A 24370-nucleotide genomic window follows, 5' to 3' on the forward strand; every position below is an offset into this window, starting at 1 on the left:
TACACAATAAAAATATCTTTATTAAAGGTAGAAAGCAGAACATACAGTGTAGTGTGGCAAAGTATAGATTTCTCATTGAAGAGATATTTGTTCATCGCTATTTTTCTGACAGGATCTCAGAAGACTTATGGGACTATAGGATGACAGACAGGTAATCACAAGCCTGAAAGAAAAAACAAATATGTAACACAAACTAACACAAGGTGGTATACTAAAGTAAATTAGAAGACATTAACTATTTTGTAGTTAAAAGATAACTTGTATTACCATAGAAAACTGATGTCAGGTTACATTGCTGTGGGGGAGCACAAGTCCACTGAGTAGATTAGTTTGAAGGGGGCATCCTTTTTAATAATTTGCAGTCATACAACTAGTGGGATAATTTTCTTCCCTTCACAACTTAATGTAAAAATGAATATACATTCATGCATATCACACGAGGAGGAATTTCTCTTCCAAATCTCAGACCACCATGCTTGGAAACATACAAATGTACTTTCGATCAAGTTCTGGAACTACCTCTACAGATACAGCATGACCAGTGCTTTAACTACAAGGACCATAACAGATGGGGACATGCATCTGCGAAACAGCTCCAGCAACCTGAGCTTCACTCTGACCTTCGGTACTGTCATACTTCCACGGTCTGGCTCCTTCCTTGTCCCAAAGGTAGGGTGGTGGGTGGATTAACTGCCTGGGTTAAATTATTTTTGGTGGTGTACTTAAGTGGAAGGGGAATCATGTACAACAGTGGGTTACAGGGAAATGCACAGTTAATGTGGTGTGTGGACATAACAGCCTGCAGTTGAGGCTTAAAGGGACAGCAATGGCTGCATAGTGGTCCAGAGTTTCACTAAGCCAAGATATCCATTTCCACAATGTACCTTTTTGTACTGGACATGTTGGTTACACTCTGGATTCCAGGACTGGAAAACAGCAAATATAAATTAAGAAAGGAGGGAGAGAGTGAGGCTGACATCAGGAATCTGTTAATTTAGAAGTAATAGCAACATATGTAGAAAGCTTTAAGATAACAGACGTTGCTTTGCAAAAAGAGACATTGTGTTTGTCACTTCTTATGGAGTTCTCAGACAATGTAAAATCAGAATAGATAAAGTACACTACTAGCTGTAGTGTACTTGGATTTCTAGAAAGCATGAAAGGTACTGCACAAGAAAAGGCCATGCAAAGTTGGGTGTAATGGAATTGAAAGGGAACTGAATAATTAACAGCACTGGTCCCCAACTGGTCCTGGTAGCAAAGCATGTGCTACCAGGCCTCGAAGAAACAATACGAGTCAGCTGCACCTTTCCTCATTGGCTGTCACGCCCACTGTTGAACATGAACGCACACGAGGTCATCAGTCGCCTAAACGGAGTGACACCCTCTTGCCAGGGATCACTAGTTGGCCTCAGGTAACTGACCGCCTCACGTAGCCGCCGAGAAGTGCCGTCGCTACTGGCCTGGAGCACGGACAGATGGGCACTGCCTCTAAACCTGTTTAGCGCACTAAATGTACGTGAGGAACCTGGTGATAAAGTATTCGCAGACAACCTAATTCAGGTTCAGGGTTTTGTAAGTAGCAGAGCAGCTACCTCACTGCCATCTACCGAGAGTTATCCCTCGAGCCAAACTTCTGTCGGCTGATAGATCCTACAAGGGGATCCTGTACGCACTCTGTCGCACCCCTCGCTCAGTTAGTCGCTCTCTCCGGAGTGCAACAGCCGCAGCCCCGGCATGGGGACCTCCAGCCCTCACCCCACCCACGACCAGCCGCACCTGGCCAAGGTGTCTGGCGGCGGGCGGGCGGGAAGTTGGAGTTCGGGCCCAGAGGCTGTCTAATGAGGCAATGAAGCCCTCAAAACTGCTTCAGTACCTTGAGTTCATGCACCCTGCACTTAAAGACAAACCCATTGAGTTTTTCTGAGTGGGAAAAAAAAACATGAGCATGCGGGACAGAAGCAAGTGCTGATAGCCACTTAAACTAAATTGCAGAATAGACTGGACATAAGGAACCTCCTTCGAGTATCGCTGTATTCCCGTCGCGTTTAACACCCACCGCCACCCGCCGGCCAGTCCACAAGAATATTAAACCAGTCCACGGTGCAAAAACGTTGGTGACCACTGACTAACAGAATGGGTCACTCTTGGACCACAGGGATCGTGAGTCTGTGGATTTTTACATCTTGCTGGCTTGGTGAAGGGTCCAAACGTACTGGAACTAACACTTCAAGAATATACAAGTTAACAAGTTCAGGACAGAAATGAACAAGCTGTTTCTATATGGGAAAATGTGGGATTCCCAATTGGGAAAGAAGAATTTTTAAAAAAACAAAGTGTGATGACACAACGCTACTTTGCATTAGAACTGAGCCGGCAAGGAATTTCTTTAAATCTGTGGAATTCATAGCCACGGACAGCTGCAGAGGCCAAGTCGTTGGATATATTTCAAGCAGAGGTTGATAGTACTTCATCAGTAAAGGTATCAAAGGTTACAAGGAGAATGCAGTAGAATGGGGTTGAGGAAAAACAAATCTGTCATGATTGAATGGCAGAGGATATAGATGGGCCAAACAGCATAATTCTGCTCCTATGTCTTATGTTGTAGCACAAAGGCTTGTATGGGTCTGAAAATACATACTACAAAGTTGAACAACAAGTTGAGAGACCAATAGAATGCAGTCCTTCACTGCATGAGGGGTGCAGTATTAAAGTAATGAAGTTTGGTGCCAGTTTAGGGGAAGTTGGCAAGACCACACCTGGCATCTTGTATACAGTTTTGGCATTCAATAGATTGATTCCTGTGATGAATTGATTGATATATGAAGAAAGGCTGGGCCTACACTAAATTGAGGTAATCTTACAGATTCATAAAAGTTTGTGGGGAAGGCATTGGCAATATAGATTGCACTCCTGTCATATGAGTGTCTGGGTGGCAATATAGATTGCACTCCTGTCATAGGAGTGTCCGGTTGGCAATATAGATTACACTCCTGTCATGCGAGTGTCCGGTTGGCAATATAGATTACACTCCTGTCATGCGAGTGTCCGGTTGGCAATATAGATTACACTCCTGTCATGCGAGTGTCCGGTTGGCAATATAGATTACACTCCTGTCATGGGAATGACTTCGTGGCAATATAGATTACATTCCTGTCATGGGAGTGTCCGGTTGGCAATATAGATTACACTCCTGTCATGGGAGTGTCCGGTTGGCAATATAGATTACATTCCTGTCATGGGAGTGTCCGGTTGGCAATATAGATTACACTCCTGTCATGGGAGTGTCCGGTTGGCAATATAGATTACACTCCTGTCATGGAAATGTCTAGAATTACTTTCAGGTTAAGAGGCACCACAGTTCTGATGGAGATCAACATGGATGTTGGTATAAACCAGGTTTTAAATGGGGCTAGTGAAGCACAGCAACAACAATTAATTACTGTATTAAGTACAATTTTTCTCAAAAATTATCACAACAATCAATATCCTGTAACTTCCCTTTTGGAGTCAAGCTTTTGAACCACCTATATGACCAGACATCTTTGCAGTGTGAACTGATGTCTCAGGACAGATTTGGAAATGATTCGAAGCAGCAGAACTGAGGCGCAGGGCCTGGGCCCAACAGCAAGAAACAAGCTGATTTAAGCACTGGGCTAAACGGTAAAGGTCAGTTATGGCCGAATCACATTTCAGGCATGAGAGCGTATAAAAGTGGCAGGGCCCCAGGCAGGATTAAGCCCGGGGCTAGATTGAAAAGGTCAGGGTGTTGGGGCCGGTGGTGATGTTCAGCTTGCTTCTTCATGAGGTTTACTCGTCTCTCCTAGATTGGCTGTTACTGACTTTGTGGCTGTTGTCCAACTTTCATGAACTTCAGTTCTGAATGTTGTTTATTTATTTTTATTGTTTGCATGATTTGATTTTTTCCTGAATACTTGGTGTTTGATGGGTTCTACTGGCTTTTTGTTTTGTGGCTACCAGTAGGGTGATGCATCTCAGGGTTGTATATAGTATACATACTTCAATAATAAAGGTACTTTGAACTTCCGCATAGAGCTGTAGGGATAGAATCATTGAGTACACTCTTGGTGGAGAATGACAGTCATTTAATTACCATGAAGGGATGGGGAAAGCAGGAAAGCAGAGTTGAGGCCAAGTTTGAATCAGCCAAGAACTTGCTCAATGTCAGAGCAGGCTCAACAAGCAAATGGTCCACTCCCATTTCTGTTTCTATGACAACTGCAGCAAAAAAAAATACTCAATCAAAGCTGCTCCAAACTGACAACAGTGATGCCATGAATAAGGGACAGAAATTGCAGCAGGAAATAATAAAAGTTACTCAGAACTCAAACAAAGGAAATGATTCGGTAGATTACCAGGTAGACAGGGCTGAGCATGATGAAGCAGACTGACTACAGAGGCAGTGCAGAGGTTGGAAGAGGTGATCAGGAGTCACACAAAGCTCAACCTTGGTCTAGATAACATTGACAAGAAACAGAAGGGATACTTGCAAGAGTATAAAAATATGCAGAGCAAGGACAGATACATGGTCTAGCTGCTAAATTTATGCCTATGTGCCAGCAGACACTTTAATGATGTAACAGTACTAGGTAAGGCCCTATCCTGTGTCAAATGCTAAAATACTAAACAAAACAAATCACCACACTCACCTGACAGCTCATTAGAAGCATAGCTTCTGTTTCTGTACCATACACCACAGAGAAGACTGGACAACATTCACATACGCTGCTATGTTCTGTGACATTGTATTCAAGAAGGGCTCGAAATTGCTGCACCGTCATCCCCTGTAAGCAAACAGATGGAATCATCGTGGGGTAACAATAATGATCACGTAAACTCTTCAGTAAGTACTGGAAGTAGAGTTCACGCAAGAAACAAAGGTACGAACTTCTAGACATACAAAATGGATGTTTAGAGGTCAAATAGCTGATGTATTTTGACCATTAATGGACGGAATTTTCTATTCCCATGAAGGAAAGAAACTGAAGTTAGATTGGTTTGTGCAAGAAGCTTACCTGTGTATTAATGCACATTCCACATGAGCAAGTTATAACATCACTACTAACACTCAGGTAATTTCTACAAAAAAAAACATAGCTTTGGTTAGATTAATTTATTTCAGCATATAACATGTACATTAAAAAAGTATGGTTATCATATCAGATTTGCAATTCTGTCAAAATACGATCTACTAGCTTTACCTTTATCCATTTTCCCCTAAATATAACCATATAACAATCACAGCACGGAAACAGGCCATCTCAGCCCTCCTAGTCAGTGCCAAACGCTTAATCTCACCTAGTCCCACCTACCTGCACTCAGCCCATAACCCTCCACTCCTTTCCTGTCCATATACCTATCCAATTTTACCTTAAATGACACAACTGAACTGGCCTCTACTACTTCTACAGGAAGCTCATTCCACACAGCTATCACTCTCTGAGTAAAGAAATACCCCCTCGTGTTTCCCTTAAACCTCTGCCCCCTAACTCTCACATCATGTCCTCTCGTCTGAATCTCCCCTACTCTCAATGGAAACAGCCTATCCACTTCAACTCTATCTATCCCTCTCAAAATTTTAAATACCTCGATCAAATCCCCCCTCAACCTTCTACGCTCCAATGAATAGAGACCTAACTTGTTCAACCTTTCTCTGTAACTTAATTGCTGAAACCCAGGTAACATCCTAGTAAATCGTCTCTGCACTCTCTCTAATTTATAACAGAGTGCAGTTCTAAACTTAAACTGGATTTCTGTTCAGGAAGGATTGTCCTAACAAATCACTGCAGAGCCTCTCCTCTAGAACTGACTGGAAGAACATGCTGAATGACGAATAGTTTCTCAGTTTTCCAGTTAGTTCACAGTACAAGTTGTTGTGTGAACTTTAGCACATTGCAAAAGCCAAAAAAAAAAACAATACTGGGACATTATTTAAGCAACTGCTTACTAACTTCAGTTATAATAATTCCATTAACACAGAAGCAAGGAAGCCAAAAAGAGGTGGGCACAAATTAAACAACTATACCCACTAAGAGTAGTCCAATCTGAAGCAATACATACAAAATGCTAGAGGAACTCAGCAAATCAGGCAATATCTATAAACTGTCAATGTTTCAGGCATTTCTTACTTATTGTGGCTCCTGTCTTCTTCTTTTCCAGTCCTAATGAAGGGTCTCAGCAAGAAACGTTGACAGTTTATTCCCCTCCATAAATGCTGCCAGATTTCCACCATCCTAACTGTGAAGTAGTGCTTTCTGAGACCCCTTAAAACAGTCTAGCACTAACTTTAAATTCAGATTTGTTTTTATTCTCAAACTCTTCAATTAGACTACTTCTAGCTTCTACATGGAATGCGAATCTAGTCTAGACAAACAAATTTTAGCCCTTTATCTGTTCTGCCCTCTCCATGGCTTGTCTGTTCTCCAAAAATGCAAAGCTAAAACTGAATGCACCTTTCTAACAGGAGCTTTTACCTTTTTATATTTCAATCTATTTGAAACAAATTTTTTTTTGTGTGCCATACTCTGCTAGAGCCTCGGCGACCACTTTTTTTCAAGTGGCTGTCTTGGAGGAAAGATTGTGCGAGTGGTCTCCCATGTCCTTCTCACAGCACAGTGTTTTTTTTTTTCATACAAGGCCGAGTTGTGAGCTCGACACTCAACCCGGCACGGATGGAAAGTGTGTCCGGGAGTGGCCCCACTGGATTCGAATTCAGGAACCTTCGCTCCAGAGTCCGGCGCTGATGTCACATAAAACATCCAGGAAATCATCCACAAATACAGTTCATAACCTATTTCCAGAATACTCACTTGTTACAAAGAGGGCACACGAGTTTGTCAGTATCATTAAGTCCTTCAATAATAGCATTCAAGCATGCATCATCGAAACGCAAACTGGCCTCATACTCCTCTATGATGGCTTGTTCTAAAGGGTGAAAAAGAAAAAACAAAAATCACTACTAGAATCATAATTGCTAATTTGTGTAAATCTTCCCTAAACTACAACCTTTTAGAAGCTCCTTATGGTTTATTCAAAATTTAAACAGTAAAGAGACAATTCTATTTTCTTCTGTTTATCTTGTTAATTCTATCATTATATTTTGTTTTGCACCACCATTATCCCACCAACATACCACAAACTTCTTCCAATTCCTCCGCTGATATTGTTCTTTTTGTTATTCCAGTTTTGTGTTAATTCCCATATTTCATTTTAATACAAATTATGATTGTTTTTCAAGGGATGAAAGCACAATTATTTCTAATGTAAATAAATTTGCCACAGGTGAGAATGGTTTTATTTGTACCAGGGAAAGAGAGAGCTCTGTGGTGGGATGGGTTTCACCTGAACCTTGCCAGGACCAATATATTGATAAATTGCATAAATGGGGCTTTAAGCCAAATAGGAAGGAGAGTTCCAAGAACAGCTTGGTCAATAAATCAAGGGGAAATGATATAATGGTGCACAGGACAGTGAGGGGGAATTGACAAGCCAAGTGTGATAGAAAATGTAAAATGTATGTATCACAGAACAAATCCAGAGTCAGTAAAAGGTGTGTAAAAAAAATCAAAGCCTTCTCGGTCTTGACTTGAATGCATTTAGCATTTCCAATGAAATAGATGAGCTGACAGTTCAGATAGTAACATATGATACAACAGCCTTTCTGGACAGGACAACCATCTTCAGGTTATAAGCCGTTTCAAAAACACAGGTCCAAAGAGAAAGGAGGTAGGGTAGCAATGTTAATTTAAGTGGTATGGTTTATAAAAGCATCAACCTTCACTGAGGAGTTCCTGTTCAATTTCTTCAAGCTCTGCCAATTCACTTATATTTTCCAGTGTATTCAGCACCTAGGTTTCAAACAAGAAAAAAGAAAACATTCAAAAAAATGAATATACAAAAATGAACAAAGTAGAACCATAAAGTTAAAACAAAGCCAATATATTCCTTGATGCAGGTACTAAGAAAATGCACTCTCAGAGCAGGCAACGAAAGTGATAATCAAAAAATAGAAAATCTGCAGCTGCTGGAAATTCAAGCAACACTCACAAAATGCTAGAGGAACTCAGCAACATCTATGGAAAAGAGTATAGTCAATGTTTCAGGCTGAGACCCTTCATCAGGACTGGAAAAAAGATGAGTAAGAAAGTGAGGGGAGGGGAGGAAAGGAAGTACCACAGGGTGATTGGTGAAACTGGGGGGGGGGGGGGGGGTGTGGAACAAGTTGGGAAGTTGATTGGTTAAAGAAATACAGGGCTGGAGAAGGGGGAATCTGACAGAAGGCAGAAGGCCATGGAAGGGGGTGGGGCACCAAAGGGAGGGAGATGGAAGGCTGGTAAAGAGATAAGGTGAGAGGAAAATGGGAGTAGGGAATGTTGAGGGGGGAGTATTACTGGAAGTTTGAGTAATCAACGTTCATGCTATCAGGTTGGAGGAGCAACACCTTATAATCCCTCTGGGTAGTCTCCAACCTGATGGCATGAACATCGATTTCTCGAACTTCTGGTTGCACCAACCCCCCCCACCACCCCCCCCCCCCCCACTTCACCTAGCATGAATTTATAGAAAATTGATATTTAAGTATGATTAGTGAAAATACATGGATGGTGGCCAGCACTGATTTAGTAGGCCAAAGGGTCCATTTCTGGGCTGTATCTTTCTACAACTCCATTTCAACTGAGTTAATCCACTCAAACAGCCCTGTGTGAAATAAATGTTGTTCAAAATAACCAGTGAAAACTGCAGATGCTGGGACTTGGGGTGGGGGCAGTGTGGAGAGTGCTAGAGACAGTCAGCAGGTCAGGCAGCAGCAGAATCACAGTCATTCAGCAAATAATTAAGCCCAACGTCCTCCTCGACCATTAAGTGCTCATTTATGTTAATTCTATAATAATCCCATTTTATTTGTCCCGCATCAGCACAAGTCTCCCAGCTTCTGTCACTTACCCACATAGTAAGGTCATTTATAGTAGCCAATTAACCTGACATACACCTCTCTGGGAGATGGGAAAATCAACAGCACTTGGGGGAGACGGAGAATGGGGCACCCAGTCACTACCCAAGGTCAAGATTAATCCTTGGTCACCAGAGCTCAAGCAGCAGCTCTACACCACAGTGCCACCTACTCTGTGGAAAGAGAAGCAGAGCTTGGAAACCTGTCATCAGAACAGGGTCAGATTCTGTATACATTGCCCAATTATATGAAAATTAAGAAACTACAGACGTTGACAATCTAGCCTCACCCAATCAGACATCCCTGTGTCCAATACACAAGATGTTGGAGGAACCCAGTAGTTCAGGCAATATGAAGACAGTTTTTATTGCAGTCATCTCCCCTCCAGCTTTCAATCCAGGTGAAGGGTCTTGACCTGAAACATTAACAATCCCTCTTTGCTCCACAGGTGCTGCCGACTCCATTCCCTTTTCAATCCATCTTTCCAACATCTCCTCCACAACTTCAAACTAATTTGTATTCTCTCATTCCCGATTCTGACAGAGTCTTCAACTTGAAATATAACTGTGTTTCTCTTTCTACAGATGCTGCCTGACCTGCCCAAGCTGATGGTTGCAGAATCAATTAAGGCACTTAAGACAAAAAGTGATAGCAGCAAGAGAAACAAGAACAGAGAATTGACTTTAAAAGGATAAAGATCTGGCAAGCATAAAAAAACTCAGGCAAACAATGGGAAAGTTTAAAAAATATTTCTTACACAGTAAGGGAATTCTAAACTATTATAAACCAACACTATTGTTCCCATCAGACATTCACTATTATTGCTGCTCAGAACTAACTGGGACAGATCCTCTGTCAAGGTCTACACAGACCTTTCAATGTATCTGTAACTAGTCTCACTTACAACAAATATTGCTGCACAACTTCATGCTCAGTACAGCTACATTGAAAGGAGAACTGTGCTCCCTCTGGACCCTGCTATGTGGCTAACGACTTGCAGAGTAGTATTTGGTCCTGTAAACATATCAAAACAGTAATGTATCAAGCTGAATAAGACTGTACTGAAATATCAGACTGGTCCTCAAGATATTTCAATGAAACATTAAATCAATACAAATTCAATTAATACACATCTAGAGTTCTTCATTCCTTACAAATCAAAATATTTGTTACAGGACATATGCATTAATTGTTGATTACTGAAAGATTAAGACTTGAAACACACTGCAAGTATATTTGTTGCTCTTATTTCATAAGTGGTAAGGACTCAGAGGACATTGAGGGCAGAGGCCCTATAATTTATGAGTATAATTTATCATACTTGTACAATAATCTCAAAACCAACAAAATAGGATTTAATCAATCCAGTAGTTTGTAAATTATCAAACCTCTGACAAACTCCCCTTCTTCCACAGTGATGGTAGATGTGTGTCCAGTGCCTTCAGGGCTATCCATTCTTCTTCCATCACTTCCCGCACAAGGAAGGTCTCCTGTAAGTTACAACCCGAATTATTTCCCATGTGCCTGTACCTTTCCAACAGCTTTGCTCGGCTGCTCTTCAGTCTTGCAACACACCTCTATCAAAGGAGAAGAAGATTAACACTCATCATAAATGCTTCATACAGCAAATGAACAAAAATCTAAAATACACACACACACACACACACCACACACAGTCACCTAGAAATTTACTGCTGAAGCCAAGAAAAGGACTATTAAAATATTTGTTTTAAATCTGGTCACTTCTGGAGCTTGGCTTGGACTGAGTGATACACATGGTGTATCCATCACCTGGTGGGTAATCATGGTAGTTATGCAGAGGTGGCAAATTTCCATCAGCAGCACTCTGCCACAGTAACTCACTATTCCCGCCCCTTCTTCATACCTTTGCAAATTTTCCCTCAGTGTTTATCCACTTCCCTCTTCTAAGTTATAACAAACTTCAGTTGAATCTGAATGCAGAACATTCCAGATTCCAACACACTACATAAAAGTAGTTCCTCATGTCACTCTTAACTCACATTCACTTTGATAGTAATTTTACTCACTAAGTTTATTTGTATCCAACTCCAATGTCTCCGGCAACTCATTGCAGATATTCAGCACCATGTTCAAAGTAACCATATGTACGTCACCATATACATCTGAGATTATTTTCTTGTGGGCACATTCAATCCATAGAATAACAACCATAATAGAATCTATGAAAGACCGCACCAACTTGAACATTCAACTAGAGTGTAAAAGACAACAAACTGAGCAAATACAAAAGAAAAGAAATAAACAGAGAAATTCAGATGAAGAGTCATTGAAAGTGTGTAGATCGGATATGGGAACAGTCCAATGATGGGGGCAAGTGAAGCTGAATGAAGTTACCTCTTTGGTTCAACATCCTGATGGTTGTGGGGTGGTAACAGTTCCTGAACCTGGTGGTGAGTCTTGAGGCTGGTGTACCTTTTTCCTGATGGCAGCAGCAAGAAGGGATCACGTCCTGGGTGCTAGAGGTCCCCATGATAAATGCTGCTTTCCTGCGACAGCATTTCATGTAATTGTGCTCAATGTTGGGGAGGGCTTTACCCATGATAGACTAGGCCTTTTTGTAGGAATTTCCATTCAAGGGCATTGGAGTTTCCATACCAGGCTATGAAGGAGCCAGTTAATATACTCTCCACTACACACCTATAATAGTCCGTCAAAATTTTAGATGTCATGCCAAATGTTCACTAACTCCTAAGGAACTAAAGGTGCTGCTGTGCTTTCCTCGTAACTGCACTTCCAGAACAGGCCCTCCAAAATAATAGCACTGTGGAATTTAAAGTTGCTAACCTATTCCACCTCTGATCCTCCAATAAGTTCTGGCTCATGGACCACTGATTGCATGCTTCGGAATTCAATAATCAACTCCTTGGTCATGCTGACATTGAGTAAGAGGTTGGTGTTGTGGCATCACTCAGCCAGATTTTCAATCTCCCTCCTAAATGGTGCGAGAATCATCAATTCTTATACCATGGCAAGAGCAAGCACAGCAACAAGACTCACGGTGGTCATCCTGCATCAGCAAGGTCTCTCCAAACAGAAATTTTGCAGCAGGAAAGACTTTCAAGATGTGCTGACCAAGCTCTTCTGAAGAAACGGGCAAGGTTGAGGACCAGAAGCACGGCAGTCAACTACGGAAACTGAGTGCAGTTGATGGGATATTTAGTTGCAAGAAAAAGTTTGTGAACCCTTTCAAATTGACTGGTTTTCTGCATTAATCACTCATAAAATTTGGTTTGATCTTCATCTAAGTCACAATAATAGACAAGCACAATCTGCCTAAACTAATAACGCACGAACAATTGTACTTTTGTGTCTTCATTGAACACATTGTTTAATCATTTACAGTCCAAGCTGGAAAAAGTATGTGAACCCTTGTATTTAATAATTGGCAGAACCTCCTTTAGCAGCAGTAACCTCCACCAAATGTTTCCTGTAGCTGCTGATCAGACTTGCACAATGGTGAGGAGGAATTTTAGACCATTCCTCCATACAAAACGATTTCAGTTCATCAATATCTCTGGGATATCTTGCATGAACATCCCTCTTCAGGTCAGTCACAGCATCCCAATTGGATTAAGCTATGGACTCCGACTTGGCCATTCCAAAGTATGAATTTTCTTTTGTTTTAATTTATTCCATTTACAGGATTTGGGCATCGCCATCTAAGCCAGCACTTATTGCCCATCCCTAGTTTCCCTCAAGGAGGTGGTGATGAGCTGTCTTTTTGAACCGCTGCAATCCCTGAGCTGTAGGTACACCCACAATTCTGTTAGGGAGGGAATTCCATGATTTTGACCCAGCGACAATGAAGGAACAGTGTTGCGTTTCCAAGTCAGGATGGTGAGTGACTTGGAGAGGGAGTTCCAAGTGGTGGCATTCTCAGGTATCTGTTGTTCATGTCTTTCTAGATGGTAGTGGTTGTTGGTCAGGAAGGTGCTGCCTTAGGAACTTTGGTGTGTTGTTGCTGTGCATCTTGTAAATAGGACACACTGCTGCAGCTGTTTGTCGATGGTGGAGGGATTGGATGCTTGTGGAAGGGGTACCAATCAAGTGGGCTCCCTTGCACTGGATGGTGTCAGGTTTTGAGTGTTGATGGAGCTGCACTCATCCAGGTGAGTGGTGAGTATTCCATTACACTCCTGACCTGAGCCTTGTAGATGGTGGACAGGCTTTGGGGAGTCAGGAGGTGAGTTACATGCTGCAGAATTCCTACACTTTGACCTGCTCTGGTAGCCAGTGTTTATATAGCAAGACCAGTTCATTTTCCTGACATTGGCAGCCCATAGGATGTTGATAGTAGGGGATTCAGTGATGGTGATGCTATTGAATGTCAAGGGACAATAGTTAGAGCCTCTCTTGTTGGAGATGGTCATTGTCTGGCACTTGCGTGGCTCGAATGTTATTTGCCACTTATTAGCCCAAGCCTGGATATTGTCCAGGCTTTTAAACCATTCTGGTGTTGATTTCTCTTATGTTTCAGACCATTGTCTTGTTGCATCATCCAACTTCTATTAAGCTTCAGGTGACGGACAGTACCCTGACATTTTCCTGTAAAATGTCGATACAATTTTGAATTAATTGTCCCAACAATTGCAAGCAGTCCAGGTCCTGAGGCAGCAAAGCAGTCCCAAACCATGATGCACCCTCCCACATGTTTCACAGTTGGGATGAGTTTTGGTGTTGGTGTGCTGGCCCTTTCTCTTCAAACACAGCAGTTTGAATTTCTGCCAATAAGTTCAAGTGTTGTCTCATCTGTCCATAGAACATTGTTCCGGAATCTTGTAGAACATCTAGAGGGTCTTTTGCAAACCTGAGATGTGCAGCAATGTTTTATTTTGGAGAGCAGTGATTTCCTCCATGGTACCCTTCCATGAACACCATTCTTCTTCAGTGTTTTCCTTATAGTGGATACATAATCAGAGACTTTAGGAAGTTCTAGAGATTTCTGGAGGTCTTTAGTTTCTTTTTCATCTCCTCCAGCATCGCATATTGTGCTCTCAGTGTGATCTCTGCAGGACCCCCACTCCTAGGGAGAGTAGAATAGTACTGAATTTCCTCCATTTGTAGACAATTTCTCTTACTGTGATGAACACTCAGGTCTTTAGAAATGCTTTTGTAGCCTTTTCCAGCTTCATGCATCTCTACAATTCTTCTTTTAAGGTCCTTTGAATATTGTTTGGATAGAGGCATGGTGCACATAAACAGATCCTTCTTGAGAAGTAACCAGACTTTGTGTGTCTTTTTTATAGGGCAGGACACCTCTACAACCCAGATCTCCAATCTTATCTTATTGATTGGAACACCTGACTCCAAATAGCTTATATAGCAGGCATTAGCCCAGAGGGTCACATAATTTTTCTTGCAACTGCACATCAAACTGATGTCCCTTTGAAAATCAAAAGTAGTCCAGCTCTTCTATCTGCTCTGAACTCACAGATACCACTGGAACATAAATACCATAAATTCCAGTGTATAAGCCGACCACCCATTTTCAAGGTTAAAAAAGTGACTTTTTCATTTTAACTTTGTATAAGCCGACCCCTTTTGTAGATTTTTGATTTAACCAGAAAAGATTACGAGATCTCACATGCCGGTACTCAGTTTTGCCGGATCCGGAACCTGGAAATTTTGTGAACTGCTAAGAAAACAGGCCTACACATTGTAGAGCGTTATAAGTGCATTCTTAATAAATAAATCAGGGAGGGAAGTTTTGGATTAGGTTCCCAATGGTAAAAAATCCTCTGAAATGTAACACCTGTGAAACCATTTAGTGCCCATCGTAATCTCGTTATAACCTGACACAGGGTGGCAGGATCAGTACATGTACTCGGTATTGAGTTTGTGACCACCACGTACAAAAGATTAAGACAAATGCAATATGATGCTGGCTTCAAGCTGAAGGTTGTTGATTTTACTGAAGGAACGAATAATTCTGCAGCTGCTAAGAAGTTTAGTGTAAATGAGAGAGAGTGAGAGAGTGGAGAAAGGCAGAGGACACACTAAGGGAAATGCCAAAGACGAAGTGTGCAAACCACGGAAAGACATGCCAGCGGCCAGAACTGGAAGAAAAACTTTTAGAGTGGGTGAATCACCAGCAATCATCTGGATACATTGTCACCAGACAAATGATTTGAGTTCAAGCAGTGAAATGGGTCGAAAAACACCGTGAGGTCAGCGAAAATTTCAAAGCTACACGAAGTTGGTGCACCCGATTTATGAATAGACATGATCTTGTGTTGAGACAAAAAACAAAGATTGCTCAGAAGTTGCTGAGCGACCTTGAGAACAAGATTATGGCCTTCCAATCATTTGTAACCAAGCATCAGAAGGCACATTCTTAACCACTCTCACAGATTGGTAACGTGGATGAGACACCGATTTTCTTTGATTTTGCTGGCAACTGCACTGTCAATCAGAAGGGGGAGAAAACGGTCCTTATCAAAACAACTGGATACGAGAAGCAACATTTTACTGTTGTGTTAACGTGTACGGCTGATGGGACCAAACTACCACCGATGATGATTTTTAAAGAGGAAAACATTCCCAAAGAAAGAAAAATTCCCGTGTATTGTTTGGTAGCCAGTAAAGCTGCAACTGACGATGTCGAAGCAGACATTGACAATCCTTACGATGATATGGTGACTGCCGAAGAATGGGACGCAATTTTCAAAGAGTCAGATAATTAAGTGTGTGAGAGTTTCAAGCTCTGAATGTTTGATGACAACAGTGTGTACAAGTAAATTGAGAAACAATGTGTTTTGTAGATCTTTTCTTTTGTGTAGATTTCATAAGCATTTGTATTTTCTTTTTATTTGACTCAAAAACAGCCAATACAACCTGTCTTCTGTGTATTCGTTTTTCCAAAGTTGGCACCCTCTGTATAAACAAACCCCCTAATTTTAGGACCAAAATTTAAGGACTAAATTCTCAGCTTACACACTGGAATTTACAGGTGCACTCTTTATAGTGTAGAGAAGTCTTGCCAAAAGTAGTCTTCATGTCAGAGTTGCTGCCAAAAAGCCATTCCTCCAAAGTGGAAACAAAGCCACGAGACTCACCTGAACACAACGTCTGGGGTGCTGAACAATGGCAGCAAGTGTCCTGGACTGATGAGTCAAAATTTGAAATGTTTGGCTCAAACAGGAGGGAGTTTGTCCATAGAAGCGCTAGGAGAATGCTACATGAGTGAATGTCTGGAGGCAACAGTGAAACATAGTAGAGATATCCTGCAGGTTTGCGGCTGCATTTCTGCAAATGGAGTTGTGATCCAATCAGAATTAATTGAATTCTCAGTGCTGAGACATACAAGCAGGTTCTCATCAATCAAACAGTATCATATCTGATTGGTTCCAACTTCATTCTGTAGCAGGACAATGACCCCAAACACACAGCAAAGTTAATAAAGAACACCGATTGGTCTTATATCAAATAATAATTAGGCGACCTACACAGAGAAGAAGTCATCACCCTGACACAGTGGTGTCAAGAAAACAACCTCTCCCTCAATGTCGCAAGAACAAAGGAGGTGGTTGTGGACTACAGGAGGAATGGAGACAGCCTAACCCCTAATGACATCAATGGATCTGGGGTTGAGAGAGTGAACAGCTTTAAATTCTTCAGCATACACAACACCGAGGATTTCATGTGGTCTGTAGATACCAGCTGTGTGTTGAAAAAAGCACAACAGCAGCTCTTTTACCTCAGATGATTGAAGTAAGATCCCCAAATCCTAAGAACTTTCTACAGGGGAACAATTGAGAGCATCCTGACTAGCTACATCACTGCCTGGTATGGGAACTGTACCTCCCTCAATCGCAGAACTCTGCAGAGAGTGGTGCGGTCAGCCCATTGCCTCTGTAGATGTGAACTTCCCACTATTCAGTAAATTTACAAAGACCGGTTTGTGAAAATGGCCCAAAAGTTTATTGGGGACCTGACTCACCCCAACCACAAACTGTTCCAGCTGCTACCATCTGGGAAACAGCATAAAAGCCAGGACCAACAGGCTCCAGGACAGCTTCTTCCACCAGGCCATCAGACTGATTAATTCATGCTGATACAATTGTATTTCTATGTTATACTGATTGTCCTGTTGTACATACTCTATTATAAATTACTACAAATTGCACATTTAGATGGAGACGTAAGGTAAAGATTTTTACTCCTCATGTATATAAAGGATGTAAGTAATAAAGTCAATTCAATTCTTCAACAAGAACAAGGAGTTCTGTAACAGATGTAATGGCCTCCACTGAGGCCTGATCGCAACATCATCAAAGCTGCCTGGGATTATCTGGAGAAGCAAGCAAGGCAGCCAAAGGATGGAGAGGAACTGTGTCAAGTTCTCCAAAATGTTTGGAACCACCTACCAGCCAGTTTTCTTATAAAGCTGCATGACAGTGTACCTTACAGAACTGATGCAGTTTGAAAAGGTAAAGAGTGGTCACACAAAATACAGGTACTGATTTGATTTAGTCTTTTTACTATTTAACCAAAGGTTCATTTATTATCTCTGAAATTCTCCTTCTTCAGACAGCCACAAAACCAAGAAAGAACTGCAACAGCATCATCTACCCCCAAATCCCACTCTCCGTACAAAAAAACTAAAATGGAACAGGATCATCAACCTCCAAATCCCCCTCCCCACACACACAACAAAAACAAGTCAGACCGGGTGGAAAACACAGAATATAAAAAACTATAAGACTGAAAAAAAATCTATCATCCAAGCTCATTTCCAAAATGCAGAAAACCTGGGTAAAATTCTCTGGGTACTGTTGCAAGCCTTTCCTCCTCCAGCAGCAAGTGATCCCACCAGCGATCAAAAGGCAGTTTCCTCTTAATGCTCTTAAAGTAACTTTCTGATATTTAGAAACTTTACATTGCATCATTTTTAAAGCATCTTTGCTTTACAGATTTTCTGTTAATCTGCCCAAGACTCTTGCACTGTACTTTCAAAGTAGCGGTGCCTTTGCATAAAGGGGAGGTGAAAGCCATAATTAAAATTTCCATTCGATCACTGTGGCAACAAAGATCAGGACAAGGAAAAGAAAGGATGGCATTTATACAAAATTCAGAGGCTGGTAGCAACTCAACTGGAGATGGGTACAAAAGGAGTAAAAATTACACTTAGACGTTTATGTATTGGACATGCTGGGTTAAATAATTCCTTGCTCAGAATTAATATATATGATATGGAAATTTGTAGGCAGTATACTTGTCAAGAAATGATGCAGCATAATGATGCAGTTCCTATGAGGCTCAAAGGAAGTGTCAAATTGCCAAATTCAGATCTTTAGGATACACACAATCTAACATGGAAAGTTCAGAATCAGAAACAGCTTTAATATCATTGGCTTATGTCGTGAAAAATTGTTATACAGCAACAATACATAATAATAAAACTGTATTACAGTATACATTAAAAAGTTAAATTAAGAGAGTCAGGTAGAGTTCATGGGCTTCAATGTCCATCGGTAAACGTGATGACAGAGTGAAGTAAGTTATGCCGGTGACGGAGCTGACTGAGCTTACAACTTCCTGCAGCTTTTTTTGACCCCGAGGGCCCCCTCCCGATACCAGACAGTGATGGAATGCTTCTATGCTACATCTCCAGACATTTGCAAGTGTCTTCGGTAATACAACAAATCTCCTCAAACTCCTAATTACAATCCAAATTAATTTGGTCACCTAATTACAGGAAGGATATTAATAAGGTTGAAAGAGTGCAGAGAAGGTTTACAAGGATGTTGCCGGGACTTGAGAGACTGAGTTACAGAGAAAGGTTGAATAGGTTAGGACTTTATTCCCTGGAGCGTAGAAGAATGAGGGGTGATTTGATAGAGGTGTATAAAATTATGATGGATATAGAGAGAGTGGATGCAAGCAGGCTTTTTCCACTGAGGCCAGGGGAGAAAAAACCAGAGGTCATGGGTTAATGGTGAAGGGGGAAAAGTTTAAAGGGAACATTAGTGGGGACTTCTTCACACAGAGAGTGGTGGGAGTGTGGAACGAGCGGCCAGATGAAGTGGTGAATGCGGGCTCACTTTTGACATTTAAGAAAAACTTGGACAGGTATATGGATGAGAGGGGTTTGGAGGGACATGGCCCAGGTGCAGGTCAGTGGGACTAGGCAGAACAATGTTTTGGCACAGCCAAGAAGGGCCAAAAGGCCTGTTTCTATGATGTAATGTTCTATGGTTCCTAATAAAATATAGTTGCTGTTGCACCTACTTTGTAAAGTCAACGTTTTGACCCAGGATAGATCCTCAGAAACGTTGACACCCAGGGACTTGAAACTGCTCGTTCTCTCCACTTCTAATCCTTCTGAGGACTGGTGTCTTACCCTTCCTGAAGTCCACAATCCAATTATCTGGTCTTTCTGACACTGAGTGCAAGGTTGCTGCTGCGACACCTCTCAACTAGCTGATCCATCTCACTCCCGTACACCTTGTCATCACCATCCGAAATTCTGCCAATAATTGTTGTATCAAACAGCAAACTTATAGAAGGCACGAGCTGTGCCTAGCCAAACGGTCATGGGTGTAAAGCAGTGGGGTAAGCACACCCCCAGTGATGGTCAGCGAGGTGGAGATGCTATTTCTGATTCACAGAGACTCTGGTCTTCCGGTGAGGAAGCCGAGAATCCAGTTGCAGAGGGCGGTTCTGCAGCTTTCCGTCAGGACGGTAGTAATGATTTTGTTAAATGTTGAGATGTAGTCAACCATCCACAGGCTGACATATGTTTGTTGTGATAGCATTGCATTGTAATATTTATATAACTGCGTATTTAAGATGCTGAAAAGAATGAGACTTTTTATGTTCTGTTTTTTCGGGGGAGGGGATACTTTCTGTCTCTTTGCCTCACACTCCAACTCACCCGATGTCGGTCTACAACCACCGTTATACTAACTTTACAAGGGAAGCACTCCGACGGTGCCAAATGATGGCGGCCCAAGGCAGCCCTCCGCCGGTACTGTAGCGCACTGGGACACAGCATTCGGGCCCTGGTCCCGCTGAGGCTCACTCACCCTCCTGTAGGTCTCTTTCCACGGGGCAGCACCAGGCTTGAACAGATTTCTGTACCGCGACATCCCGCTTCCCTCAGCCCGGCTCCCGCAAAGACCAGCCAACGCATGCGCACTCGCCCGCCCTTTGTACGCAATACGCATGCACACGACCTGACACCCCATTGGCTAGGGTGACAGTGACGTATAGAGGGCGGGTAGGAAAGATGGTGGATGTGTGTGAGCGTTGGTGGGGTGAGTTGCTGAAACACCCGCTGCTGGGGCAACTGAGGGAGAGCGGCCGGCGCCTCAACGAACCCGCCAAGAATCTCATCTTCTGCCTGGATAGCGACATCTTCTTCTGGGATGGAGCGAAGAGCCTGTTTTATACCACCAACCTCAAGAATCTGAATTCCGGGGTCGTCTCGTACCAGGTAGCGTCGGCAGCGGGGGGGTGGGGAGGGTGGGTAACCCTTCTGAACTCTGTCACCTTATAAAACGTTAGCGGTGCTTTATATTCTAGTTCCCTCTAAATTGAGATTGATGCTGCCTTTGCCCTCATTACTATTGACTCAACGTGAACATTAGACTTCAGGGAACCCTGAACACAACTCTCAAGTCCTTCTGCACCTTCAGTTTCTAAATTCTCTCCCCATTTGGAAAGTAGCGCACATCTTTATTCCTACCAGATTGCATAACACCACACCAATTGACACGTTACTCAATCCCTTCTGCAAATCCCTGGCTTTGCAATGCTCCTTGTTCCTCCATCTGTCTTTGTATCATCTGCAAACTTGGCCACAATGCTGTCAGTATGAATAATCATTGCCTCCAAATCTCCTGATGTATGGCTCATGTGTCTTTAATGGTTTAGATTTACTTAAGCACTTGCACAGTTTGTGTAATGTCCCCACTTCTTTATGCTGCAATTGCTATTGCAGAAATGTAGTTGATCTTTGATTTTAAAAGTACATTGTCCCTGTGCAAAGTATGGTAGTATTATTAGTAGCTAAGGACATGTTCTCTGTAAACTTTTGTTCCTGTTACTTGCCTTCCTTCATAAGTAGAAGCCAACATGTGCTTTGTTAATCAGTGGAATTATTATCAGTGGATTGCTGCTAGGAAAGTTGCATAGGATTTGTAAGTCTTGGTGCTGATTTTCTTTGACTTTAAAGGAAGAGTCTCTGATCAATATAATTCCACTTTAAAACCAAATAATTGGATCATTATTATTGCATGTACTGAGATCCAGTAGAAAAATGTTTTTGCCTGTCATCCATACTGATGTCACTATTGAATTGACTTTATTACTTACATCCTTTGTGTACATGAGGTATAAAAAGTCTTTACATTACACCTCCACTTAAATGTGCAATTTATAATAAATAGTATGTACGACAGGATAGTCAATATAGAAATGCAGTTGCGGCAGCATGAGTTAATCAGTCTGATGGCCTGGTGGAAAAAGCTGTCCCAGAGCTTCTTGGTTGTGGCTTTTATGCCATTTCCCAGATGGTAGCAGCTGGAATAGTTTGTGGTTGGGATGACTCGGGTCCCCAATAAACTTTTGGGCCATTTTTACGCACCAGTCTTTGTAAATTTTCTGAATAGTGATAAGTTCATATCTACAGATGTGCTGGGCTGTCTGCACCACCCTTTGCAGAGTCCTACAATTGAGAGAAGTACAGTTCCCAAACCAGGCAGTGATAGCCTGAATAGTGAGAAGTTCACATCTACAGATGTGCTGGGCTGTCCACACCACCCTTTGCAGAGTCCTACGATTGAGAGAAGTACAGTTCCCAAACCAGGCAGTGATAGCCTGAATAGTGAGAAGTTCACATCTACAGATGTGCTGGGCTGTCTGCACCAGTCTCTGCAGAGTCCATAAGTAAAGCCTGAGAATGCCAACCTGTGTTATGTTAAATCAGTGTGACTGTTATTGCAAGATTGCTGCCAGGAAATGACAGTGCTTTGAGGCACTTCAAGGTTAAACAGTAACAGCACGCAGAATAAAGTAACACACACAAAATGCTGGTGAAACGCAGCAAGCCAGGCAGCATCTATAGGGAGAAGCACAGTCGATGTTTTGGGACGAGACCCTTCGTCAGGAGTTGCTTACAAGAGAAAATGCAGGCAAAAAGGTGTAAGGCCATAATGAGGTAGATTGTAAGGTCAAGAGTTATTGTATTAGGAGGCTGTGGTTAATATCTGTTACTGAGCCTGGTTGTATGGGAGAGGGAAGAAGAGAGAATGTCTGAGGTGGGTGCAGTCTCTGGTTACGTTAGCTGCTCTACTAAGGTAGAGCAAATTATATATAGGGTCCACAGAAGGGGAGGCTGGTTTTGGTGATGGGCTGGGCTGCATCCACAATTCTGCAGTTTCTTGTCACAGATTAGATGGATCTTATCAGTAAAACCTGGCTCTTTTAGTAGTGACCAACAATAAATAAGCTGCCACAATTTAAGTGGCTTCTGTGGGGCAAATGTCCTCTTAATTCATTTTTGTCTTTTGTGCTATATCTTGTGGCATTAGAGACCTCAACTGACAATAAATAGGCCATGTCTGGTCTAATGCTGAAGTATCACATTGACGTTTCACTTCAGGATATTTAATTATGACCTGCTCAAGGTATTTCTAAGGTAACTGCAGGTTTTATTATATAATGGCATTAGTTTTTCATTTTGTTCTTCAGACATTACTCTGCATAAACCCACCCTTGTTTGAAGTGAATGAAGTCTTGCTTAGTCCAACACAGCATCATGTGCTGCTTATTGGAACTAAAGGTATGATGGTATTGGAGCTGCCACAACGATGGGGCAAAAGATCTGAATTTGAGGGTGGAAAATCCAGTATCAATTGTCTGTAAGTAGTTTTTGTGATTTTTTTTTTAAAAGTTAAACTGCTGCAATTAAGGTTCAGTTATTATGAGTTTTTGAGTCTGCCAATTAATGGAAAATAATTATTTTAACAATTACACTGCAGCATTTGATTTTAATTTTTAAAAATCTCTACAGTTCATGCATGTATGTCCTAAAATGTAAACAGAATTTGGCAGTTCATTCTTTCCCATTGGTTCTTAAGTGAATTGCATTACTAGTACACTTGTCTCAGAACTGTTCTGTTCTGATATGACAGATTTACTCTTTATCTCACTTTTTGTATAACTTATGAAGAAAGCTGACTGTCAGGAGCAGGACGAGCTTTCCAAGTGGAACAGGAAGGTGGTCAGGCTCCATTTGGAGTATTGTGTCTCCCTGCCAATAAGCTGGGAAGTGTGCAGGGGAGATTTCTGAGGACGTTGCTGGGACTTGAGGGACTGAGTTATAGAAAGAGGTTGGACAAGTTGGGCTTCATTTACTGGAGAATGAGCATCACACCATCCAGTCAAACTGGTGACGAGCTGCTATGTCTGTTGAGGTTGTGGTGTGGTTGTGTTTCAGATTTTGGGGTGTTGGAGATCAGGTTTGGGTTTAGGGACGGGGATGAGGGGGAGTTTGAGGTCAAGGCCTGTTAATGAAGAATTGGTGACGAGCTGGTGGTTGAAGGCCACGGATCTCAATGGATGGATGCCAGTTCGCCATTTGCTGAGGATGAAGATCAATGATTCCCATGGTCAATGACCAAAGTCAGCGCGCCTTTGGATGAGAGCCAGTCCACTGCCAGGTCGGCGATTCCCAGGGTCCAGTTCTTTGCGAGTCTGGAGGTTGAGGCCAGGAGGTCAAAGGCCTGATGGTTGAAGCCCGTGGTTTGGAAAATCTGGAAGTCAGTGGCCTGGTGTCTGCTGGTCTGGGCCAGGGACTGGAGGTTGTAGTACCGGAGGCTGCCTGTCCATATTGTGTGGATGGGAGGGAGAAAAGGGCTTGTTTTGCTATTATGTTTTTTCTGCTGAATATTGTGGGCATGCTTTGTTGGTGCTGGAACATGTGGAGATACTTACAGGCTGAGCCCAGCCATCTTTGGTTTTAACATGAACAACACGTTAGACTATTTTATGTATGTGGTAAATAAATGAATCTGACTGAGGAATGAAATGTCTCAGGGGCATAGAGTGTAGGATTCTCCAGGGTTAGAGAATCAAACTAGAGGGCATAGGTTAAAGGTGGGAGGGGAAAGATTTAGTATGAAAGTGAGAGATAGCTTTATCACCAAGTGTGTGGTACGTATTTGGAATGAGCTGCCAGAGGAAGCTGGTACATTAACAGCATTTAAAGGGCACTGGGACAGTACATGGATGTGAAAGGTTTAGAGGGATACAGGCCTAATTTAAGCAAATGAGACTAGTTTAAATGGGTGTCTTGGGCAGCATGGACTAGATGGACTGAAGGGTCTTTTTCTGTGCTGTATGATCCTGACT

At 42.1% G+C, this 24370-nt stretch overlaps 2 protein-coding genes across 3 annotated transcripts in view; one reads left to right on the plus strand and one right to left on the minus strand.

Moving 5' to 3' along the window:
* Positions 1–20169, minus strand: rpain (RPA interacting protein). Of its 2 annotated transcripts, none has more exons than XM_059972912.1 (7): positions 20041–20169; positions 10360–10548; positions 7796–7868; positions 6831–6945; positions 5037–5100; positions 4671–4805; positions 1–163 (listed from the first exon to the last, which is right to left on the minus strand). In XM_059972912.1, exons 1-7 carry the CDS (start codon positions 20101–20103, stop codon positions 134–136), a joined length of 669 nt encoding a protein of 222 aa, XP_059828895.1. In that variant the 5' UTR covers positions 20104–20169; the 3' UTR covers positions 1–133. The 2 variants fall into 2 exon arrangements, with proteins under 2 accessions (XP_059828895.1, XP_059828896.1); XM_059972913.1 differs by having other exon boundaries at positions 10360–10461; positions 20041–20157.
* Positions 20170–20235: 66 nt separating this feature from the next.
* Positions 20236–24370, plus strand: part of nup88 (nucleoporin 88) — a 32859-nt gene continuing 28724 nt past the window's right edge. Inside the window, exons 1-2 of the mRNA XM_059972914.1 lie at positions 20236–20450; positions 22709–22878. Of these exons, the coding sequence (XP_059828897.1) occupies positions 20244–20450; positions 22709–22878 (377 nt within the window). The 5' untranslated portion in view covers positions 20236–20243. The remainder of the gene's footprint in view (positions 20451–22708; positions 22879–24370) is intronic.

Source organism: Hypanus sabinus, chromosome 6 (assembly GCF_030144855.1).
Source record: "Hypanus sabinus isolate sHypSab1 chromosome 6, sHypSab1.hap1, whole genome shotgun sequence".
NCBI classification, from domain to species: domain Eukaryota; kingdom Metazoa; phylum Chordata; class Chondrichthyes; order Myliobatiformes; family Dasyatidae; genus Hypanus; species Hypanus sabinus.

What these genes read in the sequence shown, in the direction of transcription:
- rpain (XM_059972912.1), bottom strand. Translation starts at nt 20,103, where the DNA reads ATGTCGCGGTACAGAAATCTGTTCAAGCCTGGTGCTGCCCCGTGGAAA. An exon ending in ACAGGAACTCCTCAGTGAAG is followed by an intron (nt 6,946 to 7,795) that starts GTTGATGCTTTT and finishes TTCACCCTTTAG; the next exon opens with AACAAGCCATCATAGAGGAG. An exon ending in GTGTGCCCTCTTTGTAACAA is followed by an intron (nt 5,101 to 6,830) that starts GTGAGTATTCTG and finishes TTTTTTTTGTAG; the next exon opens with AAATTACCTGAGTGTTAGTA.